The sequence below is a fragment of the Megalops cyprinoides genome, chromosome 7 (genome assembly GCF_013368585.1).
Source record: "Megalops cyprinoides isolate fMegCyp1 chromosome 7, fMegCyp1.pri, whole genome shotgun sequence".
Lineage (NCBI taxonomy): Eukaryota > Metazoa > Chordata > Actinopteri > Elopiformes > Megalopidae > Megalops > Megalops cyprinoides.
This window is the reverse complement of record NC_050589.1, coordinates 1006705-1019204: the sequence shown is the minus strand read 5'-3', so window position 1 is coordinate 1019204 and position 12500 is coordinate 1006705. Positions and strand designations below refer to the sequence as shown.

The window sequence follows — 12500 nt, the reverse complement described above, 5'->3', positions numbered from 1 at the left end:
GGCTCGTACCAGAGAGCCAGGAAGAGCTGAGCCGACTCGAGGTGAGTCTGTGTGTGTGCCATGGAGCATGAGCCAGCTGTAGCCTGATTGGTGGAGTATGCTGACTCAGTCAGGTGACTCGATTTTGCTGACTCAGTCAGGTGACTTGGTAGGGGCACGCTGACTCAGTCAGCTGACTCGGGTGTGTGCCATTTGCTTAGGATCAGGCAGAGGGTGGTGCCAGTCCCCAGGGTGGCACTCGCCTCGAGATGCCCAGCGGTGAGCAGAGCCACGAGGAGAGCTATCTGCCGTGGAGACTCATCCCCATCACAGGTAGGGGGCGCCAGTGGGACACTCAGAGAGAAAGGAAATGCAGGGATGTGATAATTTACTGAAGTTAAAAATTTTCCTAAAGAGGATCGAGCTGGGTACTTCACTGAGAAATCTGATATCGGGAGAGTCTGCCTGGCTTCCACAAGGCAAAGCACTTGACCTCATTACAGACTCTGGAGTCTGTTGTAATTAAGGAACGATGCAAACCTAATATAGATGTGAGATTCCTAAGGTAATAAATAGCAGACATTTTTGATGATGATCGGAACATTTAGAGATGTTTGATGATGACTGCACACAGGCGTTTACAGTGAGGTTCAGGATTTAATACGCATTGCTTCATAGCTTGTGTTACTTTACCTGTTTTACTGCAGTGCATATGCGGTCAGACAGAGCGCAGAATGTGGAGCCGGCCCTTAATTCAGCCTCTCTTTGGCTCTTCCCCTCCGCAGGTATGAAGTCAGAGGGTTACCGGCGTCTGAAAGAGGGCGACCCGCTAGATCCTCGCATCCTGCGGCGCTCAGGGCCCCGCGTCCGCGCCTGTCGCAGGAGAGCGCGGCGTGCGCTCTCTGAGCCAGCGGGGGATGATGGGAAGGTGGAGGGTTCCCTGGACGGCGTCCTGGAGGAGGAGCTGAGCAGCTTCAGCGGGGAGGTGCAGGAGGTGCTGGTAGGAGCGGGGGTTCCCTACAGCTCTGAGACCCCGGCCCCACACTGCTCCCCACAGGTGCTGGCCTTCTCCCAGTATGTCTTAGAGCTCGCCCCCCCGGTGTCTGTGAAGCGCTACATCAGGTCGCTGTGGGAGGGGATGAACCGTGTGATTGGCTCTCAGTCTGCTCCTGCCCCCTGTGTAGCCCAGCCCCCCAAGTCAGAATCTGCCCCTCCCACCAAGCCTTCATCTGCCCCACCAACCAAACCGCCATCTGACCCACGCACAAAGCCTTCATCTGCCCCGCCAACCAAACTGCCATCTGACCCACGCACAAAGCCATCATCTGCCTCGCCCATCAAGCCATCATCTGCCTCGCCCACCAAGCCATCATCTGCCTCGCCCACCAAGCCAGAATCTGCCCCGCCCACAAAGTCACCATCTGCCCCGCCAACCAAAGCGCCATCTGACCCACGCACCAAACCTCCATCTGACCCACACACAAAGTCTTCATCTGCCTCGCCAACCAAACCTCCATCTGACCCACGCACCAAACCTCCATCTGACCCACGCACAAAGTCTTCATCTGCCTCGCCAACCAAACCTCCATCTGACCCACGCACCAAACCTCCATCTGACCCACGCACAAAGTCTTCATCTGCCTCGCCAACCAAACCTCCATCTGACCCACGCACAAAGCCTTCATCTGCCCCACCCACCAAACCCTCATCTGCCCCGCCCACCAAACCCTCATCTGCCCCACACACCAAGTCAGAATCTGCTCCACCCAAGACCCCGAAGACCCGCCTCCGTCACAGACACCCCTCTCAGGGCGTGGTCAGAGAGAAGCACCCGCAGCCCCTGGTGGGGAAGGTGGGCCGCACCGGGATAGATTCGGGCAAGGTGGCAGCCGCTGGGGAAGCTGCAGGGGGCACACTGTTGCTGGGCAACGATGTTCCTGCACCTGACCCCGCCCCCAGGTCCACCTCCATCAGCAGCCTGATTGGTCAGGTGGGGCCGGAGGTGGTCAGAAGCCTGGTGGAGATCATCCAGGACGTGCGGAAGAACTCTGTTAAGTTCTACATCCATCCCGGGAGCCAGGACGCAGCGCGCAGGACCATGCACAGAGAGATCAAGGTACTGTTGCTGGCAGCAGGGGGCGACCCTGACATCAGAACAATCCCTCACTGGAATCTTACTCTTTTCCTGGGTTGAGCGTCACAGTTAAGAGTGGCTCAGGAGAATTAACAATAACCTGTGAAATACACGTATGTAAATGTATTAATTCAAATATTTTATCATTTAAAAGCAAATATGTACTGATGGTGAGGGAAATTAATGCAGTTTTTTCCCACAAGGTCTTGTTTTGTTTTGGGGAGTGTGAAAGAGCTGTATCTCTGTATGAAAGGTGATTACAGACTGCACAGTGTAGGTATCTCTGTATGAGAGGTGATTAGAGACTGCACAGTGTAGGTATCTCTGTATGAGAGGTGATTAGAGACTGCACAGTGTAGGTATCTCTGTATGAGAGGTGATTAGAGACTGCACAGTGTAGGTATCTCTGTCTGAGAGGTGATTAGAGACTGCACAGTGTAGGTATCTCTGTATGAGAGGTGATTAGAGACTGCACAGTGTAGGTATCTCTGTATGAGAGGTGATTAGAGACTGCACAGTGTAGGTATCTCTGTATGAGAGGTGATTAGAGACTGCACAGTGTAGGTATCTCTGTATGAGAGGTGATTAGAGACTGCACAGTGTAGGTATCTCTGTCTGAGAGGTGATTAGAGACTGCACAGTGTAGGTATCTCTGTATGAGAGGTGATTAGAGGCTGCACAGTGCAGGTATCTCTGTATGAGAGGTGATTAGAGACTGCACAGTGTAGGTATCTCTGTATGAGAGGTGATTAGAGACTGCACAGTGCAGGTATCTCTGTATGAGAGGTGATTACAGACTGCACAGTGTAGGTATCTCTGTATGAGAGGTGATTACAGACTGCACAGTGCAGATACTGTAAGCGTTTCCTTCCTGGTGCTGCAGGAGTACCTGAGGTCTCTGGGGAACAAGGAGTGTGACCCAGAGACGTTCCTGCAGAGAAAGAACAGTCTGGAGAAGCTGCTGGTCATCATTCAGAACCAGGACATCGCTACACACCTGCACAAGGTATCAGACCGCTGGGGGGGCGGACCCAACCCCCCCTCCTAAGAAAGTCTGGATTTGTTAACAGGGTACAGGTAGGAATAATCCCAGGTGCGCCAAGTACGGCTCTGGCTGTAGCTGGTGTGTGGTGTCTAAGGGGCAGTTCAGGGGACCTTATTGGACCAACTCTGACACTGGCTTTGGTCTGCAGTTTGGTTACGGTCTCGCTGGCTGGGTGTGTGACGAGCTCTCTGTCTGCTGCTGGCTGCAGATTCCGGCTCTGGTGTCGCTGAAGAGGCTGTGCCAATCCGTCAGCTTCGCTGGGGTGGACAGTCCAGACGATGTGAGGAACCACAACTACAACGAGGTCTTTGTGTCCGGCGGCATCATCGTGTCTGACGACTTCGTCCTCAGCCCTGACTTCATAACCCATGGTGAGTCTGCGCAAATCTGCACAAATCTGCACAAATTTGCGCAAATCTGTGCAGCACAGAGAGCACTCCGGTGTGGGAGGAATCTGGGAGGATGTGGGGCTGGGACACAAGCTGGGACTTCACTGGAGCTCTGAAACAGTGCGTTCACAGCAGTGTCTGTGGGACCGTGTGCGTGAAGCAGGGGTGTGAAAAGTGGATTTGAGGCACTGGACTGGGGGAAACCAGGTAAATGGTGGGTTTGATTTAAAAATCCAGATGGAAAGTGCGTTCATGTTTCATGCTTAGAGTGATTGTATTTGTTTGTGTTGTCGGAGTAGCAAGGCTGCAGGCATTGCTGATGTCACTGGAGGGGCGGAGCTCTTCAGAGAATCTGTGGCAGTGGAAGATTCACCTTAAGACCCAGAAGAAGTTGAAGGAGCTCAGCAGGTAAGTGACACCACCCACCAACATCCCATCCTTGAACCCCAAAATATCCCATCCCCGAACCCTAAAATACCCCATCCCTGAATCCCAAAACAGCCCATCCCTGAACCCCAAAATGCCTCATCCACAAACCCCAAAATAACCCATCCATGAACCCTAGAATACCCCCTCCACAAACCCTAAAATACCCTATCCATGAGTCCCCAAGCACCTCTAAACTCACCACAGTAAGCCCCCAAACCCCCCAACACTGAATCCACACAACGACAGCACCACCTTTCTGACAAATACGTCAGTGCTTTAGTGGAGTCACTTGACTTTTTTCCACACAAAACTTCTGCAAGCCAAGGAACCCGCTAAAGATACACGCTGAGAATATCTGTGAGGAAAGTTCTCACCCTACAGGAAGGCTGTGGGGTGTCACAAGTGAGATTTCCATAGTGATGGGAGAGCTTTCATTCTCTCTCCTCAGGCTGAATGCAGAGGCCGTGCAGCTGCTCAGGCTGCTCTCCACCTATCAGAAGAGGCGTGTGGTGGAGGTCCTTCCGTACCACGAGTGTGATGGCTCGGCTTGCCCCACCCCTGACCTGGACTGCCTGATCCGCCTGCAGGCCGAAAACACGCAGCAACGACACTTCATCTTCCTCACAGGTACACACACACACACACACACATACAGACGCACACACGCACACACACACATGCGCTCACTGTTTCTCTTTGTCTCAGCAGAACGTCGGTTCGAGATGTTCTCCGGGTACTCTGATAATGGGATTGTGGTGGCCAGTGTTGATGATGTCATGACCCGCTTCGAGAACCTTGTTGGCACTGGAGGAAGGGAGTTGCCTAACCCCACCCACCCCAACGCGCAGACGCCCCCGGCAAGTCAGAAACAGATGGTCAGGAAGTGTGTCCATGGTACGCCCTGTGCTGGATGTTTGATGGATTCTCTGATTTTGTAGCTGTGTATGAATGGGTGGGCAGTTTAATGCTTATTTGGATTCTTGTGGGGAGTGTGTGTTCCTGATGTTTTTCATTTCTGTCTTTCTGAGCAGTGATAAAGCATGGGCCTGTGCAGGAAGGGGACGTGTCTCAGGAACCTGTGAAGGAGAGGCCCACCTCCCCACCAGAGGACACCAGCTGCCCCCCCCCACCCAAAGATGCGGCATTCCAACCCCCCCTGCCCAAAGAGGCTGCACTCCAACCCCCCCTGCCCAAAGAGGCTGCACTCCAACCCCCCCTGCCCAAAGAGGCTGTACTCCAACCCCCCCTGCCCAAAGATGCTGCACTCCAACCCCTGCTGCCCAAAGAGGCTGTACTCCAACCCCCCCTGCCCAAAGAGGCTGTACTCCAACCCCCCCTGCCCAAAGAGGCTGTACTCCAACCCCCCCTGCCCAAAGATGCTGCACTCCAACCCCCCCTGCCCAAAGAGGCTATATTCCAACCCCCCCTGCCCAAAGAGGCTGCATTCCAACCCCCCCTGCCCAAAGACGCTGCACTCCAGCTCCCGCTGCCCCAGGAGGAGCAGTTTCACCCCCCCCTCCCTGAGCAGCGGGTCCTGGACCCGGGGCCCCAAGCAGCTGGAGCCGGAGTGTCTGCGGGAGCCCCTGAACGTTTGCACATGGAGGCCCTGCAGCCAGTCTGCCAGTTCAGTGCCTCCGGCCAGGCGGCCTGGTGGTCACTGGAGTCGGTGGTGGGCGGGGCCTTCGGGTTCAACCCCCACCAGAGCCTCGTCAGCCCGGCCTCGCTGTGGACGCCCCCAGCGTACCCTGCCCCCACTCAGGAGTTAGACTGCACACCTCCAACCTTGGCCTCAGCCCCCTCCCTCAGCGATTCTCACTCTGTCCAGCAGGGGGCAGCCCAGCCCACGCTGCTTTTGGCCCTGCCTCACCCCCTGCCTCAGCTGGAGATAGGCAGCGGTGCTCTGCTGTGCAGACCGGTCAGAACCGGTTCAGACCCATCAGGCTGTGAACCTGCAGCCAGCCCAGGACCCTGGCCCCTGCTGCGGCCGGGGTGGGGTGGGGGAGAGAGGGCGTGGCCCATGGGTGCTGGCCCCGCCCCTGAGCTCAGGGACCAGGCGAGTGGGGGCTGGGCAGGGTCAGTCACATGGGCGGGGCCAGGGCATGGCTAGGGGGGCAGGGGTGAGTGTCAGGGGTGTGCCTGACTCACTACACCCATACACCCCCAGGACAGAGGAAAGAGGGGGAACTGTCAGGGAAACGGCACCTGCAGCCTGCAGGTGATGACTGCTGGGTACATGCAGGCAAGTGCCCACTGCTGCAGTTTTGCAACACTGTTTATGCCAAGATTATTTTGTTACTGCCTTCAAGTGAAAAAGGTCAATATCATTTTAATGGTTTATATTTTCAGATCCTCAGTGCATTTAAAAGCCTTTTCAGTCATCTGCAATATTTTTTTATGAAAAAAGATTCTAAATTGTATTGTGAACAGCAGGTATAACTTCTATCTGAATGTTTCTTTTTTCCTTTTTTTGCAGACTATATTCCATTAAAATATGCTTACATTAACAGTGCAGATTGTGTTGTGATCAGTTGAAATGGGTGTGCTGGTGAGCGGATACCAACCATTAATGACTGTGGGGATCTGCCTTGTTCCCTCAGACACAGAGGTGGGTATCCATAGATAGGACGGTAGTGACGTCTAAAGGGTCACACTTTAGACACCCCAAAAATGTTGGTCATTTGCAAATGGCAGGCCTTTGTGAAATAGTTGTTGTCTCACTGGTTCTGTTTTGCACCACTGAGTGTATGCAGTCTAACACCTAGAGTGTCTCAGCCACAGACTGAGTGTTACTGTCGGTGTTCCCTTATATGCCCCTTCACTTCCAAATGTCAGATGGATAGATCTTTCACATCTGAAATGCTGGACTTACAGTACACATTATTAATGTGAGCATAGCTGCCATGCATGCTTCCTTAATAATCACAGGGAGTTTGTGCAGCTGGAAGGCATCCAGTCAGACATACATTTTTTAGAATGTTAAGATTTTATTGGTCAGCAGTTATCTCTGCATTGACTGTTCTGGGATCAGCACTGGGAAAGAGGTGATCTGATCTTGGCACAGCCAGGGAGTGAGACAGATTTTTCTGAGATCAGCACGTAATGTTTCTGACATGCTCAACTTAGGTCATCTGTTTCTATATTGTTTTCAACAACAATATTTTAATACAGTTTGTTAAATGAAAGCATTGGAATTTGATAAAGTTGTCAGTAATGAGCAGGAGGACACCATTGATCATATTTTAATCACCTTTAGAACAAATCATACACTTACATTACATTACATTTATTCATTTGGCAGATACTTTAATCCAAAGGTTATATCAGGCTGGTTCAGCAGTCTAATCGTGTTTCCACTGCCATCCCAGAAAGTACGACCGTAGATGCAGGGTCTGATCTGAACTGACGCGAGTGATGAAACGTGTTTTCATCGGAGCAAGATGCCAGTTGTGTATTCGGATGGATTCAACACAGTAATTTATAAACACAGTAACTTTACTATCGACTGGACTCTTCAGCAAAATTTCGAAGCAAGACGAATTGTATTGACGAATTGAATTGTCGTGCTGACTGACTCTAGTTATTCCGAGGGAGATATCTTAACAGTATAGACGATCTTTGCTGCCGGCGTGTTTTTCCCGCATTTGATTGGTCGACGGGAATCTGCCTTCAAACGCACTCTGCTTGCGTAGGGACCACGATTTTAAAAACAAACCTGGTGGATGCATTTAAATTTCAGAAAGAAAACATATGCGATGTGGTTGACTGGAACTTAGAGACCACAGATCACGAACCACAGATAGTCTGGTTGTTTTTTTTGTAACCCGAAATCGAAAGCTGGGGTTTGTGGTTAGCTCCAGCAGTGTTGCCTGCTGGCTAGCTACCTAGCTATAATAATCCTGGCTAGCCAGCTAGCCCGATATCATGCCATCTAGATAATCCATAAAATGAGCACACAAGCAAGGGACAACCAGGAAAGAGGATCCACGGTGCGAGTAGGAAGAAAGAAAACAAGCTCCCTTCAGCTGTGCTTAGCTGGGCAGACCCGGGGAGCTGGAGGGTTAGCTGGCTAGCTAACACACAAATAAGGTAGGGTAGATGGGCTGATGATGAAGGATGACCGAGCCAGCGGACCGACTGCTTGGTGTTGCTGGACTACCGAGGAAATTGCTATTTGGTAGCTAATGGGGCTGTCTGCTGAGAATTTTATAACATTACGTGACTGGCTAACGTTAATTAGCTTCATACCTTCTAGTTTCATACCCAAAGCATCAATGAGCCTTGGCAGTTTCTTAGTTACCTCACATAGCTTTCTTAATTTGTTTGTAAGATGAACAAAAAGACCAGAATCAACTGGAATCAACCCATTTCACTCAAAGCACAATTGTACAGATACTACCGGTGTAGATATAATTCGTATAATATAATCATTTTCAGCGTTATCCATGAATTAAAAAAATCATTCTGTGTCAGACCTGGCTTGTTCATTCAGGCTTTTTGTGAAACTTTATGCCGGGCGAATTTATTTGAAATTTATCCTCGTTTCTTTGACAGCTTTGGAGCTTGGTGATAACGTGGTTATCGCGCCATGTCCGGCCTCTCTGGAGAAACAAATCTTGAAAATGCGCTGTAGTATATTTTACACTTTTATTTTACAGTGCGCTTGTGTTCCCACGTTCTTTCTAAAGCATGGGGAATTCACTCTCTCCCTGAGTTTTTCTTTATTTCCGACTTGTTTGGTTGCCTGCGTGTGTGTGAGTGTGCGTACGTGCGTGTGTGTGTGTGTGTTTGTCTCCGTCCTGTCCGTCCTTCGATTTAATGACGCTGTTTGCTAATCACTCGATGACATTTCGCAAAGCAGGTTGAGTCGTGAAGGCTGGAGGCTGACAGGACAGGACTGCGCTCTGTTTCCCCGGCTGAGCACGCAGCTCTCGCCGTGCAGCGTGCAGCCCTGGCGGGGCTGCTCTCCGGGTTTTCCTGCCTTCTGCAGCCCAGTTTGGGCAGGTGAATACGCGCTGCCTCTGCCTGGCGGGAAGGACCTTGGCTGTGAAAGCCGATAGCGGCTCCATTCAGAAAGAGTGCGCCAAGTCCTGTATGGAAAGTGACTGGCTAAAATTAGCCCAGTAATACCCCGGGCCCGACGGTCAGGACGGCTGGTCTTGGGTGGGGGCGGTGCTAATCCCCGCGGCCAGGTTTGCAGACAGGACTGTCACCTAAAGAGGCTTAGGCGGGTCACCTCTCACTGATGTCTCATCTCGGGCACGTCCTCCCTGGGCCCACGGTTACTTTGCATAGTGAGAAGCCGAAGCTGGTGTGTCATCTGGTTGCCCGCGCTCGGGCGAGGTCGTTTCAGCAGAGTCTTCATCGCCAGCTTGCAGAAGCAGGCTTCAGGGCTGATTTAGGGAGTGGAGTTTGTGTTTCAGGATTTCTCTGCACACTTGGGGTACCCCTCCCCTCGATCGGCGAGTTTTGGAGGCTGCACTCTTGGGCGGTGGAGGAGAAGCTGACAGCTGTGTCCTGTGTGTTTTGTGGGGCTGAGTGTGTGCATACTGGTGAGTGGTTGCTTAGCGACAGACAGAAGGGGGGGATGTCTATTTACATGTCCTGTCAGAGTAAACACGATGGCAGTGAAAAGGTGGGGCTTGGTATGTAGGCTACCCAGAACACCTGGTGGGTTCATCGGTAAAACAGCTGAGCAAAACTGAGGCATCCTGGTATTGCTGGTGCTGTTTTCTTACGTCCGTAGATGGAGTCAGAGACAGGAAGCTACAGCAGAGTCTTGGGATTGCAACTGCATGGGAATTCCTGGGGTCCGTTCTCCTACTTTAAAAATGAGTGTGTTTCTCTTCTTCATGCCTCTTCCTGATCCTTTTGTGAAACATACTGAGGAAAAGATGCAAGGAGGAAAGGAGGGGTTAGAGTGTGGCGAGGAAAGTGGAAAGTCCTTGTTCATTTGAACATTGTGAATTCTGTGTAGTGTTTAGCAGGAATCTCCTCACTCCTCTGGATGGAGGTGTTTTAGCCTGGAATGTATGGGATGGGACACATGTGGGGTTGCAGAGATGGCTGAGAAACTCTTCTGCAGGAGGATACATGGCTGCATGCTCTGCTAGAGGAGGCTGGCAGGGAAATGTCCTCCTTCCTTCATTCATCTCCTACAAAACTGGAACAGTTCTCAAGATTGTGACCAAGCATCGATGAGAAGACACATGAGCACTTTTGGGGTCCAGCTGTGGGCAGTGGGCCTGACTGAGTACCTGTAGTTCTGCCTGCTTCCAGAGGCAGATGTGGGCCTGACTGAGTACCTGTAGTTCTGCCTGCTTCCAGGGGCAGATGTGGGCCTGACTGAGTACCTGTAGTTCTGCCTGCTTCCAGGGGCAGATGTGGGCCTGACTGAGTACCTGTAGTTCTGCCTGCATCCAGGGGCAGATGTGAGCCTGACTGAGTACCTGTAGTTCTGCCTGCTTCCAGGGGCAGATGTGGGCCTGACTGAGTACCTGTAGTTCTGCCTGCTTCCAGGGGCAGATGTGGGCCTGACTGAGTACCTGTAGTTCTGCCTGCTTCCAGGGGCAGATGTGGGCCTGACTGAGTACCTGTAGTTCTGCCTGCTTCCAGGGGCAGATGTGGGCCTGACGGACTCTCTCTCTGGCTGCACATGTAGCTGAGGGAAGGGTCCAGGCCTTCTGTGGGTGTGGGCAGCAGTGGCTGACCTGAGGTTTTTACAGCACAATGATGAGTGTGGACATGGTCCCCTCTGTGGGGGGGTGGCCTAAAGGGGGTCCTCAGATCCTGCCCCCCCGGGGTCACCTCAGCAGAAAGTGCTGTTGCTTAAAATGCCAAAATAAGAAAAATAACGTATTGGGCCCGGGGAGGAGATCCATGAAACAGGCCGTGGGCCTGGCAGGTGGGAGCGTGGAGCTGGATGTGGAACCTCCCAGGTGTTACTGTGAAATGTGATATAGTGCCTTTACAGTGCACCTTGCCTCAGGGCTGCGGTACGGTGGACGGGTCAGGGGTCAGAGGTCAGAGTGTCTCAGTTTTGATCATTGTTGGATTATTTCAGCACAGTGGAAAATGCTGAGCTTCAGCGGTCAGAAGCTGAAGGTTGAAGATCAGCGCTGTGTGACACTTTCCACTGTAAAAATATGCCAAATGAAGTTATAGTTCTCATTGCCGGGGATAACAGAGTTGGCTAGTTTATATCCAGGCGCCATAGCGCTCGTTTGCCATTGGATGGGCTTTTGTCATTGTCAGGTTGTGTCACACTCACTGTTGCCAGGGCCTGTGAGTGAAAGTGGCGCACAGGTGAGCGAACTCCAGGAAGTCCTCGGGTGACTGCTCACTCAGCTGGGGGCACTGATGGAAATAGTGGCTAAGCCTGGAGCCGACTCTCACTGGCCTGGAGCTGTATGATGGAATTACAGCAGTTCCTCGAATCTCAGTCTGTGTTTGGCCACTGCATAGAATCCTGCCCTGAGCTGCTGTGATTAAGTTGTTTGTGTGGCTTTTGGTCCGAGCTCAGCATCTTCCTGGCTAATTTATCCACTGTGTCCTGGGCCAGTGCATAACCAAGCTCAGGAAACGGTGCCTGCATGAGCCTGCTTTGTTCTGGGAAAGAGCAGAGCTGATGATAACAAAGTAACAAAGGAAACAAGCAAGTCTCTGCATTTGCCAGTGCGGTGAGGCTGCCTGCATATCTTCAGATCAGGGTAGGAAGCTGTTAGCGCTCTGTATCGGGGTGCTGATGAGGTCATGAGGCGGGGGTGTGGGCTGTAGTTTGTGTTTTTGGCTGGAATATGCGGTTTATTAAGCCGCTCACACCCCTGCAGCCCTGGCTGTTCGGGACTCATCAGCACCTGCGTGAATAACGAGGCGGAAAAGAGATGGAAGAGCTGACCTTCCAAAGATCCCTCAGCACAGAACCGGCCGGTGTCTGTAACTCACCTGTGGCATTATGGGTAGCTTTGCTGTCAGGCAGGGTGGCCTCAGAGCGCCGCAGAGCGTTCAGCAGAGAGGATGATGGGAGAGCTTGTGAGGTATGTTAGGAGAGCTGTGGACTCCGCCTCCCCTGGGCGTGGCTGTGCTCTTTGCAGGTGCACTCTGACAGCTTAGCTGGCTCAGGTGACTCTAATCAGGTGACTCTAATCAGGCACTGGAAACAGACCTTCTCCCAAATTCTGCCTCTGCTGTCTGATCGCCTCTTAAGCAAGATTACGTTCACAGGTTGGCACTCTCCGGTGATCTCAGCACTGTTCTCTCTGTGGCAAAGGAAACGTTTTCCAATGAATGACTAACACCTAACAACTAATAATTCAGGTGCTAGTGATTTTTGTGGATGCAGGTGCAAAGGTGATGTTTGGATGTGGTTTCAGGTGTGAAAGTGGTGTTTGGATGTGGTTTCAGGTGTGAAAGTGGTGTTTGGCTTGAATGATTTCATTTTGGTAGATCTGCTGGCACGGTTCCCCTCACTCCTCCCTCGTCTCCTGCCTCTCTCTCCTGTAGGACGCAGCGGTAGCGAGGTTTCCTG

The 12500-nt window shown here is 52.0% G+C and overlaps 2 protein-coding genes across 5 annotated transcripts in view; both read left to right on the top strand.

Moving 5' to 3' along the window:
• LOC118781041 overlaps positions 1-6322 on the top strand; it is a 20925-nt gene extending 14603 nt beyond the window's left edge. For all 4 annotated transcript variants that reach the window (XM_036533888.1, XM_036533887.1, XM_036533886.1 and 1 more), the window contains 9 exons: positions 1-41; positions 201-312; positions 765-2095; positions 2997-3119; positions 3367-3529; positions 3847-3955; positions 4425-4603; positions 4685-4870; positions 5008-6322. The exon at positions 1-41 is cut by the window's left edge and continues 420 nt beyond it. In XM_036533888.1, coding sequence (XP_036389781.1) covers positions 1-41; positions 201-312; positions 765-2095; positions 2997-3119; positions 3367-3529; positions 3847-3955; positions 4425-4603; positions 4685-4870; positions 5008-6083 — 3320 coding nt within the window. In that variant the 3' untranslated portion in view covers positions 6084-6322. The remainder of the gene's footprint in view (positions 42-200; positions 313-764; positions 2096-2996; positions 3120-3366; positions 3530-3846; positions 3956-4424; positions 4604-4684; positions 4871-5007) is intronic.
• Positions 6323-7662: 1340 nt separating this feature from the next.
• LOC118780862 (inositol hexakisphosphate kinase 1-like) overlaps positions 7663-12500 on the top strand; it is a 9327-nt gene continuing 4489 nt past the window's right edge. Inside the window, exons 1-2 of the mRNA XM_036533584.1 lie at positions 7663-8062; positions 12476-12500. The exon at positions 12476-12500 is cut by the window's right edge and continues 346 nt beyond it. The gene's annotated coding sequence lies outside the window, so the exon portion shown is untranslated. The remainder of the gene's footprint in view (positions 8063-12475) is intronic.